The following is a 16,215-nucleotide window of genomic DNA, read 5'->3' on the forward strand; positions in this document are numbered from 1 at the left end:
CAGTTTTCAAAGGAAAATGTCTTATTTTTAAGATAAAAAATCATTAGGGTTTTATTCTTTTTTATGGCAGGTAATTAAAGCAAAACAATGAAAGTTAATTCTAATAATTACCAAAATTAATTCTGCATAAGTTTTGGTTCCAAAAATTAGTATAAAATTGGAGTTGAAGGGAAGATGTTCTAAACACTTTACTATTGCTATCTTACCTTCTTCTTTGATATATTTTCAATTTCTTTTGCCTCTCTTTCCCTCCATTTTAGAGTTTAAGTTACACTTCTTCGTAGATAGTTTTTGAGTTTCTTCTTCTTCATTTGATTCATAGATTTTTAAAGACAGTGCATCTTTTAAAAATACAATTGTTGAAATCTTAGGAGACTAACTTTGTTCATTCTATTTACACCAAGAAATGAGCAATAAAATCTTAAGAATAATTGATTGCTTATTGAAAACAATAAACTACTATTTGACTTTAGTTTTAAGATCTTTAATAAGTACATATCTCACACTTACACTGTTATACATTAATTATAATATTGGTTTTGCATGTCATAATATGTATAATATCATTTTTTATGTTTAAAGTATAGTGCTATTTATATTTTTATCTCTTTTACTAGATTATATAAAATTATATGTTTATCTAAACTAAAATATAAATCAAGAATAATAAGAATTATACATGTAATCAAATATTGATTTGTTATTAACCTTGACAAGATCAACTCAAGAAAAAAAAAAAACTTATACATATGACACCACTAGAATTAAGATAAAATCTCTCAATATTTTTTTTAAAAAAGATAAATCTTTAAAGTTCATCAAGGTACACAACATTTAGTATGTGTACGTGTATATATATATTTATAGGATCTCTTATCTAGTTCTATGTAGCTACCACCAGTGGTCGTAGCCAATTTTTTTTCATCAAAGTCAATTAAATATTATTCTTACAAAGTAGTTAATTAATCTAAAACTTCAAATTATCAATTATAAACCAATTCACAATAAAAATAATTTAAAATGCGTGTATAAAAAATCAAACTCATATAATTAGCATAAATATGACATGAAAATAGAAAATAAATTAAAGTGAAGTTAACATATTTACAAAATGTCAGCTAAAATTAAGTAATATAAATGGAGATAGTGAATGTACTTCACTATCTCCATTTATATTACTTAAAATTTTAGCTGACATTTTGTAAATATGTTATACAAATTGAATATCTAAACTTCTAAAATTTAATTTAGAAGGAAATAGTAACAAGAAAGTTTTTTGATAAAGACTTAAACATATTTTTAGTAGATGAGATTTGAATTAGTTAAAGGTTCATTTTTTTACACTAATTTTTAATGAAATGTATTGTTTTTGTAATTCTATATATACAAGATAAAGTGTTTGAAAGGAGGAAATTGAGTGATATTTTTCAATGTTTACATTATTGTCATTATAAACTTATACTTCTAAGAAAGATTTTGTAATATTATATTATTATTAGTTTGATGAATCTATCTGGTTGTGTTTTCCTTAAAAAATAAACACATAAGAAAAAATAATCAATTATCCAATGAGTTGACAAGAATCTAATTAGAGGTGAACATTCAATTAAATGTAGTTAAAAAAAGTCGTTTACGTTAACTACAGTTTAGTCCTTGTAGTTTAGAAAAAATAATTAATTAGTCCTTGTGGTTTTAGAAATTGTTATTTAATTCCTATATTCTTACATTTATTTATAAATTAATCATTTTATCTAAATTATGTTCCTTTCCAATTTAGTTTAATTTTTAATTTTAAAAAATAGAAAAGCTAAAAAAGTAAGTAAATAAGATGGAAAGTTTGAGGAGAAAAAAAATTTAATTTTTGAAACAAAATACTATTAAATTAAGCAAGATCAATATTGATCAAAAGATTATTAAATTATTTTTAATAATATCAAGTAATTAATTTATTTTGATAAACTACAAGGACTAAGTTATAATTGACTCAAGTTATGTTGGGTTAAATAATTATTTTTAAAATTTGTTATAGTTATCCGAATTATCCATCACTTAAAAATTATTCAAATTTTAATCCAACTAGATTCAAGTAACTCTTTTATATTCAAACATCGCTCACCACAGTACAAACATATTTTAGCCATGATTATAATTTATTTAATTATTATGTAATAAAAAAGAGTTATCTTGTTGTATATCCCAAAACTCAATAAACCTTTCTATGAAAAAAAAAAGGCTACCCACAAAACCTAACCTAAAAACGATTATAATGAGGCAAGCACAAAATAGGAGTGGTTTACTATTTTGACCATGCCCAACCTAATTATTTTCCATTTTCTTGTTTAATTTAATTTTGCACAATAAAAGAGTGACAATCCTACTTTGGTGATTCTAGCAATGCGGCCACCAAAATTAAAAAACAAAAACATCATTTTAAAATTTTTACTAGAAATAACATGTTACACTCAATGAGCATTTATTATATCAAATAATTATTTTAATTTAAAAATTTAAGTTATTAAATGATGTTTCAAGAATAGTTTTATATTATTTTGTAACATATTCTCTCAAGTAAAAAGTTTTTGGACTTGAAACTTGTACGGACCCATACTACTTTGTACTTAATTTTATTAATTAGAATGGAAATGGTGAGATTCAAACTCATAAATGTTTGGTCATCAAGGCTCTGATAAAATATCAAATAACCATTTTAACCTAAAAGCTAGATTGTTTGGCATTACGTTTCTAGTTGCATTTTAAAAGTGCATGTGACATGAAAAAAAACATCAAATTGATGCTTTTTTCATGTCATAAATTGATGCTTTTTTCATGTCATAAATTGATGCTTTTTTCTTTAGTATTTCTTGATAGTTTTGATGTGCTAATCTCAAAAATAAAAAAATTATAAAAATTATTTTGATATATTTTTAAACGAAAACACTTTTAAAAAACACATTGCACCATGATACCAAACACTTAAGCTCTTAGGTGAGGGCTTAATATTTGGTTTATATTATTCTTTAACACATCCCCTTAAATGAAAGTTATTTGAGTTTGAAACTTGCATAAACTCATATTACCATGTGCTTAATTTTAACAAATAAAATAAGAGTGACGAGATTCGAACTTGTGACCACTTAGTCAATAAAACTTTGATACCATGTTAAAAATAAAAAAAAACTTTATTATGAGAAACTTTATTTATATGATATGTCATCACAATCAACCAATTACCAAGTATATAAAGGAATACAACTAAACAATTATAAAAATAAATTACAATATTTAATTATTTAAAATCCTTGATTTTATCATTTGATGTAGTGCTTGATTTTCTTCATAACTAGTGATTAAATTGATTGGATTTCAATCAACTTGTCTTAATTTATTTTCTCATAATGCCCCTCAAACTTATAAAGATTTTGCAAAAATCTTCATAAGTTTGATAACTATATATAGATATAATATTGATATTTCGATCGACATTTTAAAAAATAACCCCAATAGGCCAAGGCTATTAAAGCCAATAACAACCATAGAAAAAAGAATTTATGGGACAATATATAACTCTTTGTATGCCATAGAAAAATCCAAGTCAAACTTTACTCGAATATATAGCTTGAAAAACATAACATGAAGTTATAACTTCATAAACAAGAGAAATGCCATAAAAGACATAATAAAAAATGGTCTTCAAATTGTGATTCCAAGAGCAACAAAAAAAAAAAAAACAAGGCTAGTAAATTATAAAATTAGAATAATTCAACAAATATAGGTTGATAATAATAAGAGGAAATAATAAAAAAAACAAAAAAAGATGAACAAAATAAAATAATAAAGATTAAAAGAGATTAATAGTTGGTGCGCTATAATAAATAATCACGCTGTCCGATGATAAAGGTGAAAAAAATTAAAGTACATAATAAAAAAATTATTTGTAATACATATCATAGAAATGCCATAAAAGACATAATAAAAAATGGTCTTCAAATTGTGATTCTAAGAGCAACAAAAAAAAAAAAGGCTAGTAAATTATAAAATTAGAATAATTCAAAAAATATAGGTTGACAAGGATAAGAGGAAATGATAAAAAAACAAAAAAAAATAAAAATTAAAAGAGATTAATAGTCGGTGTCCTATAGTGAATAATCACGTTGTCCGATGATAAAAAGGAAAAAAAATAAAGTACATAATAAAAAAATTATTTATAATACATATCAGAAAATTATCTTAATTTCAAAATTTAATTTATCAAATAAAGTTTCAATAATAATTTTATATTAATTTTTAAGATAATTTAATATTCACATGATGACCAAATAACCATCTTGCAAACCAAAAGGTAACCCTAACTCACACCTTTTGGCCACATAAGAGGAAAGCTCCATGTCCATGGTTGGAAATGAGCCATACACGACCAAGAAAAAAAACAACCCCCCTCTCTCTCTGTATCACTGAAGGGGGATTGATTCGCCACGGGTTTTTAGTAAAAAGGATTGTCCAAATCTTGAGGGCAAAAAGAAAGAACATGTGGTTTTAAACTCAGTTAAGGTCGCCAATTACGCACGTGTCGTAGCGAACTAGTCTTCCCTATTCATCCTTCTCATTTTCAGGCACTTTTCTTGTCTACTTTGTACAAAGGAAACCGTACAGTTTGGTACTTGTATTTTTCAACTTCTTCTTGACCACTTCCAAGAAGCCTTCAATTCTGTGTATGATATTGTCATTAAATAAATATATATATAATCTTTCGAGAGATGAATTCGAAAAAAACACTGTGTAATATCAACGTTGGCCCAATCAAATATTCATGTCGAGAACAATAATGGTCCAAGTGGCGTTGTGGGGTCTGTCTGAAGTGGCAGGATCCAACTTGCAGGTACCGGAAAAAGCTGGACAAGAGAGGATTCAAGTAAAGGATTGAGTTCTATCCACTTGGGACCCACCGAGTCCACAATCTTTTCTTTAAAGGTTGAGCCTTGCTTTATGGGGTGAGGAGAGAAGAGATCCTGTTTTGTGGAATTTCAAGGCAGCCCTCTTCTCTAGCCAAATCTATCTTTTCCCACAACATAAAATCATCCCTTGATTCTTTCTCCCTTTCTTTCCTCCCTTTACCCAGCTAGTAGCAACTGACCATTACCCTTTTGTTTTTAACTATGAGTTCTCCATTATTGTATGCTGTTGTCAGTATCGTGTCGTGTTTTTTTCTTGTGGCCACCTGATTTTCTGCTCCCCGTTTGGTTTAAAGTTGAGCTAAATATCTTCTGGGCTGTCCATTTGCACTCTAGAAAGTTTTGATTTTTTTGAGGTCAGCTGCTTTTGGCTACTTGTAAAATTTGTGTTTTTGACAATATTCTTTTCATGTTCTCCTGTTGTTTGATTTTGGTTTTCAATCTGGAGATTTGCTTTTTTTGAGAGTAACTCGAAAAAAATTGTAAATTCTTCAAAGAGTAGCCGCCTTTTGCCATATGGCTTGGCCTGCTCTCTCGTTTTTTATTCATGGTTGAATTTATCCTCCAAGCTTGCTTTCTGGACTACGTTGATATTTGGGTACTTGTACAATAGAGTAAATTCAAAAAGCATTTTTTTAATAAAAAAAGAAAAATATTTGATTCTGGGTGACCCACTGTTTTCTTGATCAAGGATTTTAATTTGCTATCTAGATAGGCATATATATATATATATATATATTTTTTTTTTATAGTGAATCTTGCTTAAAAAGGATGGTGTTTGGATATTGCTGTGAATTTGCTGAAAGAATAAGTATATTCGTGTAGAGCAAAAAAAAGTGGAAAATGAGAGGGGCAAAGGATGAGGAAAAGATGACGAGTCCTATGTTTCCAAGACTTCATGTGAATGATGCAGAGAAAGGAGGGCCGAGGGCACCTCCAAGGAATAAGATGGCCCTGTATGAACAGCTCTGTATTCCTTCTCAAAGGTTTAGCTCTGGGTCAGGGTCCATGCTGCCTGTTCTACCTAACAACGGCAGCAGCTTGGCCCCTTCAATCTCCTCTAGCCATGTGAGTTTGATAACTTTTCTTTCTCTTTCCCAGTCTGAATTTATCTTATTTTGGTCAGTAAGTTTGACAATGATACACCCTTGCTTCATGTCTTTGGTAAGCATCTACGCAATTAACATCTTTTAGATTCTGATTAATATGAATTACATGCTGCTTTCGCCACAGAGCATGGGGTTGGTTCGTGTGGTAGTGCAGCTATCTGTTGCCCCCACGCCGAGGAACCGGTTTTGTAGACTTAAATGTGATCTTAGGATACCGTTTTGATTGTTTAGTTCATCTACTTTTGTGAACTTTTTAATTTGGCTTATAGAATAAAGGAAGCTGCTTCGGGAAGAAAAAGGGCCTGAAATTTTTTTCTATTGATTATCTCTGCCTTTTCATAATTTTGGCTTTGGGATATTTATATCTGTTTTCAAAATGTATTCTTGTCCATTTACTTTTTTTTTATTTTTTTTTATAATTCTTTGGGTTGATTTTGTTATCATTGCAATGGGTATATGGTTGTGTATCATGAATTTCCGTACTTCTCTGCGACTTGTGTTGTTGGATTACAAATGAGTTATCTTTGTAGGGGACTGGCCATGAAAGGAGTGTTTTTACTCCAGTTAGTAACTCCCCAACACCTTTGCATTTGACTGAGAAGCTTTTTTATTATTCCTCTGGAGGAGTTAAGTCAAGCGCTCTGATGACAAGTCAAGAAGAAAAATTGTGGAAGTTACAAATGATCAAAACTTGAATACCTCACGGCCATTGTCATTCAGTGCTACTTGCAATTCATTTCAATCACATAAGGTCTCCGACATTAAGAACTTTTCATGGAAGAAGCTTGGAGATGAAAATGACTCTAGATTTCATAGCTCTGCCCAGTCAGGATCAAATCTTTCTTGTAACAACAGTCAGTACAGTAAAGATCAAGAAAATCAGCATTGTTTGAACTTGAGCTTCTCTGTGCAATTTCAAAATACTTCTGAAACCCAGAAGAAAAAAACTGGCACCATAAATGTAAAGGAAATAGACCATATGAGAATACAAATAGAAGACAATGGAAAAGTATTTGAGGCTTGTCAGAATTCCATGGAAAAATTTGCTACAGTCACATCAATTAAAGATAAACCTTCAGTATCAAGCTCATCAGGCAAAATTAGTAGTACCAAATCATTAAAGCGAACATATTCATCTTCAAATCAAGAGTATAGAAAGAATTCAGTGAATGTCCTCAAATGCTTACCTGGTACAAATGAACAGTTGAATCAAGAGCTTGTCACAATGCCCGACAAGACTGTCATCGGGGATAATATTTTGGTGGAATACAGAGTTGTCACAGGCAAGGAAAATCCCTCCAAGGTGAGAAGTGAATTATATTCAAGGGCATTGCTTCAAGATGATAACAGAAATCGTTGTGGGCTTGAGAAAAGAAGCAAGTACCGTGAAGACAAGCAATCTGGGTCGTTGAAAGCAGGAGATCTTGAAAGGAATGATGATGCTGCAGAAACTTCCATGGTGGACTCCGTAACTGCTCTGGAGATTACTCCTGATGATGTTGTAGGAGTAATAGGTGAGAAACAATTCTGGAAAGCAAGAACAGCTATCGTCAAGTAAGTATTCCTGTCAAATGGTTTTTATTTACATATGCTGCAGCTAATCAGCATCAAAACTATAGCAATATGTTGTAATTTGTAGAACAAAAGGTATTTTGTTGTATCCATATCTGAGTTAAAATGGTGTTTTTGTAGTTATTCTCTTCAGTTGCACTAATTAGTTGGTCTGCATATGGCTCCAACTAGAATAATTCATCATGGTAATGTTGTAGCTGTTGGTTCAGTATGAATAGCATGATGCTCAAGGAACTTAAAGGACCTAAATGAAAGGAGTTCAATTTTATTGTCAGTCCACCAACAGTGTCCATTGGTCTTTGAGTTTGGAGTACTCTATATACTTTCACAAGGTTTACAGAATTTTTTCAGACTATTTTTTTGGTGATACCATTCGTCTCCTGCTGTGGACTTAAGTACTGTTAAACTCTCTCTCTCTCTCTCCCTCCCCTCCCCAATGACTGGTTCATCGCCTCACCATCTGTTTATTTTTAAATTTCAATAGGTAAATTGGGTTAGATTGGTGACCTTCTGCTTCAATCACACATATAAGCAATACAAACTTAAGCTTGTGGTTTTGAGCAATGAAGTAGAAGCAGCTAGTAGAAATAGATGAAATCACATGTGCTACACCTTGTTTTTCGATTAGATGAATATTCACAAAGACATCTAAAGTATACTGCCATCAGGATAAAAATGTCAGTAGACTAAAGGCTTACTTTTATGGAAGATTGACTTCCTCTTGAGCCATGATGGAGTGTTCTGCTGCATTCCTTCTTTCACTACTATGTAGAACTATGCCAGTTTTGGTTTTAGCAACTCTTTGAAGTGGATTTATACTTCTCTTCTTCTGATAAAAAATTGGCTCCACGCACAGAAGTTACCTTCTGAGTTTTGAACATCTGAAAATCCTTTTCATGTTGGGGTCCTGACTCATTTTGCAAGTATGTTAACATGGTCAATTTTTATTAATATGATGGAAGAATTTCTGATGAAAAAGCTTTTCAACATCCAACTATTTTGTTGATATGTTTAACAAAAGGAAAGCATAAGTGTTACTTCTATGATCCATGGCAGAAAAAAGTTATTTCTTCTATGATTCAGACTGATTACATTTACAATTCTGAGAAAAAGGAACCTACAAGTTTCAATTACATCTGAATCAAGTAATTTTTTTTTTTGGATTTTTGTGAAAATATAAATATCATTATCCCTTTTTGGTGTTCGGGTGTGCTTATCTGCTTCCTTGCCTGTAGTTTTCTAATGACTTGCTACCTATCTTGTCAGATGCTTCTCTTAATTGCATTCTTTGATAATGATAATGAGTAGAAGGACCTTTCATGATGCAAATTTATGAGAAGGAATGCTGCCGTGTCTAGTTGGTTGCTTATTCTTTCTAAATCCATGTTCCGGTGAAAAAAAGTCCAAACACCTTGAATGTGCTATGAAAAAGTTAGGTTGTGTGGATGCCACTGATAAGGATGCTGAATTTACAATCATCAGTAGGCATATTTTAGTGAATGTTCACATGGTAGAGAAACTTCTGTTTTATCTACAAAAACTCACAGCTTATGTGCAATTGAGTTGGTTCTTTTCAATTAGGTAATGGGGCTCAGTAGGCTAGCATATGATCTTGAAACCTCATTCCTTGCCAAAAAATACTTGGTGATTACTATAAGAAGTTGGTGTTCCAGCTCAATCGTGATCTGCCTAGATATTGTTCGATATATGATTGAATTTGGTTAACTAGAACCTGACCTCTCTTGAATATCGTAGAAATTAATTTTCTTCTTAGGATACTGGCTCGGTTGTCAGTTCTTGGATATTAATTCGCATTTTTGTAATTATTCAGTATCTTGCCAAATATATGAAACATACAAATTGTGCCTTCTGTTTGCAATTGGAGAAGGGGAAATCGGTCACTCCAATTATATTCTATTGAGTGCTAACATTGAATTAGGAGGGAAAATTGAGGGATTGACAGGCATAGTTGAAGCCATGTTGCTGATACCACCTGATGCTGGAACTGGTTGCTTAAACATTACAGTATAAGAAAATGACTTCAATTTTCTCATGTAGGGAAGGAATAGGAGAGAGGAAACAAGGAGGAGAAGAGGGATGAAAAGGGTATTGGAATAGATGAAGAGAAATAAGAGAAAGATTTGTACTGAAGGGAGAAAACATTAGTTTCAATTCTCAATAATTATTGAGCTATCATTAAACATGATAGTAGGTGCCGTTATGATGAGATCCTAAAACACTATAAGAAATAGAATGAAGTCTTAAACCATAAGTAAGTCCTAAATAATACAATCTATTATATATATATATATGTATATATATATATAAACAACTAGAATTACTAGATTCTCTAAATAACATACAAATAAAATAGAATTCAATTCTTGGCTTTCCTAGAATCATTGCTCTTAAAATCCTGTGTCATTTTCCTTCTAACAAAATATGTGATGGAATGGTAAGGATAGATTTCTTGGGATTCATATCCTCTCAAGAAAGCAATTGAGTCATCCTAGATTATGACACGTTATGGGATTAAAATTATACTGCTTTCTGCTTCCAACATATCCAGTAGTTAAATGCCTGTATTTTAAGATTTCATGAATTTCACATGAAAAGATACAATGGTATCGGTGATAAGCTCATTCAATTTTTGGGTCATCGATCTGTTGCATGTGTCATTTTGTATGAAATTTGTTACATATTGTTCATGTCATGCAGCATTATTCTTCTTGAAATCTACTGGTCAACTATATATTCTAAGGCTTCTAGTGTGGTTGAACTGGGTTGGCTTGTTACTTCTGAACTTTTAACTTCTTGTCCTGTTCCAATCCATTATTATATAGTTATTGACATGCTCCTTTCTTTTGTGCATTTTAACACATGATTGTTTTGAGTTTCTTTGTACAGAACTAGGGTGTGGATATCTCTGTATGATTGGGTTTTAGGTTGGAATTCTATCAGATTCACCCTAGCAGTGTGTTTTGTCTTCAAATTTGAGCCCCATAGGTTCTGGTTGTTCATTATTGTGTGAAAGATGAACTGTCAATTAATTTCCAAGGAAAATAGGACTTGTTACATCAGTGCAATTCATCTTGCTAGAATTTTTAATGCAGTCATTATCTACCTAATAGTATGAGCTGATTTTCTGTCATCATTTAGTGCTCGTGTAATTTTTCTTACTTTTGGACAATTCCAATATACATTGCTTTACGTGCTCTTTTTATCTATCTGAATTATTTAGTGATTTGCCCAACTCTTTTACTATATTTCAGTCAACAAAGAGTCTTTGCCGCGCAAGTATTTGAGTTGCATAGACTCATAAAGGTAAGCTGATAATTCCAGTTGTGTTTCTCTACCATAAGATATGTACTAGTTTCTTAATTATTTTGTTCCGTGAGGAAAATCTCTTAGCATTAATTGGAACAGGTTCAAAAATTGATTGCTGGATCTCCACATCTATTGCTTGAAGATAACCTTTATGTGGGAAGAGCTTCCTTGAAGGTATCCCAGATCAACAAGGTACCGTCTAAGTGTGCCATGGTTGATAAACCAAAAGATCATTCACAAAAGCAGCATACGAGCGCTGACTTTGCAGGAGAGAATGTAGTTGGGAAGCTTCCCCTTCCTTCCACTAATGATGAAACTAGTAAAGAACCTATTAGCCAGCGATCAAATTATTCAGGAAGTGCACCACCAGCTCCTGTGGCTACCACCGCCAAACCATCTCCATGGTGTTATCCACCACCAGGAAATCAGTGGCTGGTGCCTGTCATGTCACCTTCTGAGGGACTTGTTTACAAGCCCTATGCAGGACCATGTCCTCCAGTTTCTAGATTCATGGAACCAGTTTATGGCAGCTGTGGTCCAATCAGCCTTGCTCCAGGTGGCGGAGACTTTTTGAATGCAGCATACAGTGTTTCAGCTTCTAACCATGAAGAAATTGGTATCCTTCCTGGAAACCCTCATTTTGGGCAGACTTTCTTTCAACCATTCGGCATGCCAGTCATGAACCCATCAATATGCGACTCTGCAGTAGAGCAGATTCGCCCTCGCATTGGACCACAGTCAAAGGACAATCAGTTAGCAGTTGGAGACGTTAATTTCAACATCCCTCTTCAGAGTTCATGTAACATGTCAAACCAGATGAGCAGAGTGATCTCCTGTTGTGTTGAGAATTTTCAAGGATTAAAAGAAAGTGAGATCCAGGGAAGTTCTGCAGGAAGTCTCTCTAAGATGCCCAAAGCAAATGCACTTCCTCTTTTTCCGATGGAACCAACACTTCAAGCATCCTATCCAAATGCACAAACAAATGAGCAGCAGGCACGTGTGATTAAGGTTGTACCTCACAACCGTAGATCAGCAACTGAATCAGCTGCCCGAATTTTCCAATCCATACAAGAAGAGAGAAAACAGTATGATTAGTTTGTTGGGAATGCCTGCGGTCCAGTACGAGGAAAATGATAGCTATTTAACAGTCTTGGCAGATGTATTTTCCTTTGTAATTTGTAATTCTACCATATATGTTACGTCTTGTAAATATATTGTCGAAAGAGAATGGTATATGAGGCGATCCTCAATGTTTCAAGCAGGTTGTTTGCTCTGGCTTCCTATGAATCAATGCCTTTTGTTCTAGCATCTCAAATGTTACCTTGGAAGAAGAAATGCAGATGGTAAATGTAATGTCATCTTATCTGTGAAAACCGAAACGGAAATGATACCAAACAGTCCTTCAATGGTTCAACCGTCATCGTCCAACATATTTCCTTCCTCTAGGCCAGGTGACACCATCCATGACATAAGATACAAGACCTCCATAGCTCACTTGAACAGTCCATGTAGCAAAGATTACGGATACAGCTTGCTTTACCGAATCCTGAATGTCAAACTTCAGACTGGAGCCTCTGCTGAGAGCAAAAGTCTTGCATCTTGGCAGTAAAGATAGTGGTCATGAGCAAGGATCAGCAAACTCTATAAGGCGAGCACATTCTACACCGGCTGCAGGCTTTTAAGTTTGTAACATCCATCTATATCTTGCACTTTCTGCGCAGAAGTTTCAGAATTTAGAGAACAGCTGTTGATTTCAACAACAGCACAGCCATCAGGAAGACTACATACCACAACATGGAAAAGGTAATCTAGATCACGGGCACAGGTGACAGGATTACAATGCGTGGGGCCTTAAGCTTTAGCAGGAATTAATTCAACTTCATGTGCATACCAGCACGGTTTGGATCTGCAAAATTTGTCTCATTAAAATGTAGATAAAAAGACTCAATGATCAGCATCTTCTTTGAAATAAGATTACATAATGATTGTTATAGCAGCTTGTAGAAAGTATCCTATATAGAACAGACTGGAGAATAAATGTTCACGCACCCGACACCCCCAACTAGGTTGTATTGAGACTTGTACTAAATTACACAGAAATTGAACCAGAGAGTCACAGACCAACCCTTTTATGTCCCAAACCCCTTTACCATTACACTAAATGAAAAGGCCACTAGCATAATTCTATCATACATGTACGTACATGTCAATTCTTGCTGATACCAGCTCTCTCCTAATCAGAAGAACAATAATCAATTAGTTCTCCAGGTTCTGTGTATCCTCAATATATCAGAAATTTATTCTTCACAACTTATAAATGCATTTCTGCAATATCACCGCCCTCGATCAGAATCAGACAACAAAAATATAGAATTTAATTGAACACTTCATGATAGTGCAATGCTTGTCTGTTGACATGCTAACAGGACTAGCCGTCGATAGTCTCAACATGTAATTGGCAACAAATGTCCAAGTATATCACATATTTTGCCAGTCTAAAAATGTAGAAATGCGAAGACAAGAGGGATTCATAAACACATTTTTCAAGGGATGAAACTTTTCAAGAAATGCCATAGAGGGGATCAGATTTAGCAATAAGTTCAAAGGGAGTATAGTAATTCCTCCTATGTTTATATTAGAGAAGAAAGAATATCTCATTCGTATATCATATAACTCTCATAAGAGAATAAGTTTCATGGAATTAAACTTAAGATTACAATACTTTTTCATAACACGTATTTATATTATATTAGCATGTGGAGAATTGTAGATGCTTGGATAATCATATAATTAATGTCATGAATACATGTACCTAAAACAACTAAAATTAATAACCATTTGAATTTAAATTTCAAAATTAATTATAATACTTCCCCTTAATTTTGAAAATCTTTCAATATCCTTGAATTTTAAAAATACGTTAGAGGATCATCTTGCAGTATGTTAAAGGATTATTTTTTGTCATGGCTGATACACCTTTTTCATCACTCGTTGATAACAAAAACTTCAATGTCGTTTTCTTCTTCTTCTTCTTCTTTTTGACAACCAAATTGCTGTCACTATTTTTTGAATTTTTCATCTTTATCTCGAAAAGATCTTACTTCCATTTTTATCCTAGCCACTCTTTTATCATGGCCACCTAATGTCATCTCATCGCCATCTCATTACCATCTCTTTCTTTAGCAATTGTATTTGCTTAAATATGGCTACTTTTAGTCATTTTTCTCCTCTTGTGATTGCAACTATATTTCTCGAGCTAAACATCTCTCTTTGACGATTAGGCTCTTCAAGTGGCCTTTGTATTTGTTGTCTTCTTCTTGTCATTGCTCATTGTATCATTTTCTATCTTATTCCTTGTAAATATCTCTCTCGTGTACAACATCATCACATGTGCAATGACTTGTCAGCTTGTACCAAGCTCTTTTTGGACTCTTTCTATCTCTCTTATGCAAAGTTTTAATTCACTTTTTAGACTCCACCAACTTGCAACTTTATTTTATTTTTTAAATGTCAATTTTTCATCCACTCCCTCATCTCCACAAGGACCACAAACCATTTATTATTGGGATTTCTCATTTTCTTCAACACGCATGCTCTAACTAATCTCCCAAATACTCACTGACTAGATCGAACTAGTTTCGATATCATTTTGTTAGGGCTGAAACTTGACTCGGGACTTCATTAAAAAAGAAAGAATATACCATTCTTATAGATGCTTGGATAATCACATAATTAGTGTTCTGTATGCATGCATCTAGAGTAACCGAAAGAGACCTGTATGGCTATAGCAGGGTTTGTGACACAAGGTCAATATATTCAGGTGCAGAAAGGGAAATAAAAATCATGCAAACCATATGGGGGGAAAAGAGAACGAAAAGGAGAACTGATGTGGAACAAGTTAGAAAAGTTTGTCACTTTCCTTTCCCTCCCAGCTACGTACAGACACTTGCACACAAAAACTAGCTACATTCTCCTTTATAAACAAAGGATAATCGATTACAAGCTTACTGTTTTGCCACTATACAAGTACAAATTAAGTCAAAGGACCTTTCGAAGGCTGGGAAGAAAATTTGGACAAGGGCATTGAAGGAAAAATGCTATCGGGGTGGCTATATTTCACAACACAACCGCATGGCAACCAGTTGACTTGTCTTCTTTGTCGGTTCTGAAAAAGATATCAGGTTTCTGTACTTATCCAACTTTAGCAACAATCTGCAGAACCACTGCTTAAGGATAAGAGATTACACGATTATTATATGCAACTAAACCGAGAAAAACCAATACTTAACAAGGTTTATCGGACGTACTAACCTTGTTTCTGTAATGGAATTGAATATAACATGGAATAATGGGCTTCATGATGCTAAACAATTCTGGAACTTTGTCAGAAGACTTTCCTACATGGATTTGTCCACTCAAGAACTTGCTGTTCCTCACAATTTTGGTGTTCTACAACCACCACGATACGGGGCATACTCAAAAGGGGCATCTACAAGATCCCAATGAGGTGATATTGTCTCTACCTTGGTTACAAACAGTTTCAAAAGAATAAAACAGCACAATTAATAAGAAGGAAAATAAGAAAAGAAAGACGTAAATGTTAAAAAAGACTTGATTTTGTGAAGATCATCCACGTTATATTTTGAGCACTACAAGGACCCACTCTAGAACTAAACTTCAGGTCATCAGTGGTAGAGACAAACCTGATTTATAGTTATTGCTTATATATGCACGTTTCATCTACGGAGACACATCATTGAAGCATTGAAATGGTGGAATACATAAGAAACCCAAGGCAACAGAGGCAGAACTAGGTTATATCTTGGGGTGCCATGATTCTGCATTACTTGTGACAAAATTTGGGTATTTTTATTTATTAACACCATTTGAAAAAATAGTGGCCAAACAACACATGTGAAAAAAGCTTTTAAAATATTGTTAATGGAAAACGTGGTATTTCAAAAAAATTATTAAATAGGCTGATATAAGTTACAATAAGAAAAGATGAGAGATAAAAAAAAAAAAATCTTAGAAACACATCAAAACTCTGATTATGACATCACCAGTATCTTTTAAAAAAATCTCGACGAGACAAATCAAACGACATCAAGAAAGGTTATCTACAATAATCAGACTAAGCCACACTCTTTGTCCAAAGACAAGTGAGTCGTCTGCTGCGTATGTAATACCCTAATTATTACACAATAAACTAGCCAAAGAAGCAATTTGAGTCAAAAGATAAGAAAGATGAAATAACA

The 16,215-nt window shown here is 33.0% G+C and overlaps 1 protein-coding gene and 1 long non-coding RNA gene across 2 annotated transcripts; one reads left to right on the forward strand and one right to left on the reverse strand.

The window, feature by feature from the left end:
• Positions 1–4,775: 4,775 nt before the first annotated feature.
• Positions 4,776–12,052, forward strand: LOC7478180 (protein HEADING DATE 3B). Its single transcript, XM_052451323.1, is given in 5 exon segments — positions 4,776–6,017; positions 6,589–6,731; positions 6,734–7,612; positions 10,903–10,954; positions 11,057–12,052. Coding segments are annotated over 5 exon segments (2,295 nt in total). The 5' UTR covers positions 4,776–5,792.
• A 2,851-nt stretch (positions 12,053–14,903) lies between these two features.
• LOC127905070 (uncharacterized) lies at positions 14,904–15,447 on the reverse strand. The gene is made up of 2 exons (XR_008058728.1): positions 15,269–15,447; positions 14,904–15,180 (listed from the first exon to the last, which is right to left on the reverse strand). It is a non-coding gene; the product is annotated as an uncharacterized LOC127905070 (long non-coding RNA).
• Positions 15,448–16,215: the final 768 nt, after the last annotated feature.

Source organism: Populus trichocarpa, chromosome 3 (assembly GCF_000002775.5).
Source record: "Populus trichocarpa isolate Nisqually-1 chromosome 3, P.trichocarpa_v4.1, whole genome shotgun sequence".
In the NCBI taxonomy this organism is placed as follows: Eukaryota; Viridiplantae; Streptophyta; class Magnoliopsida; order Malpighiales; family Salicaceae; genus Populus; species Populus trichocarpa.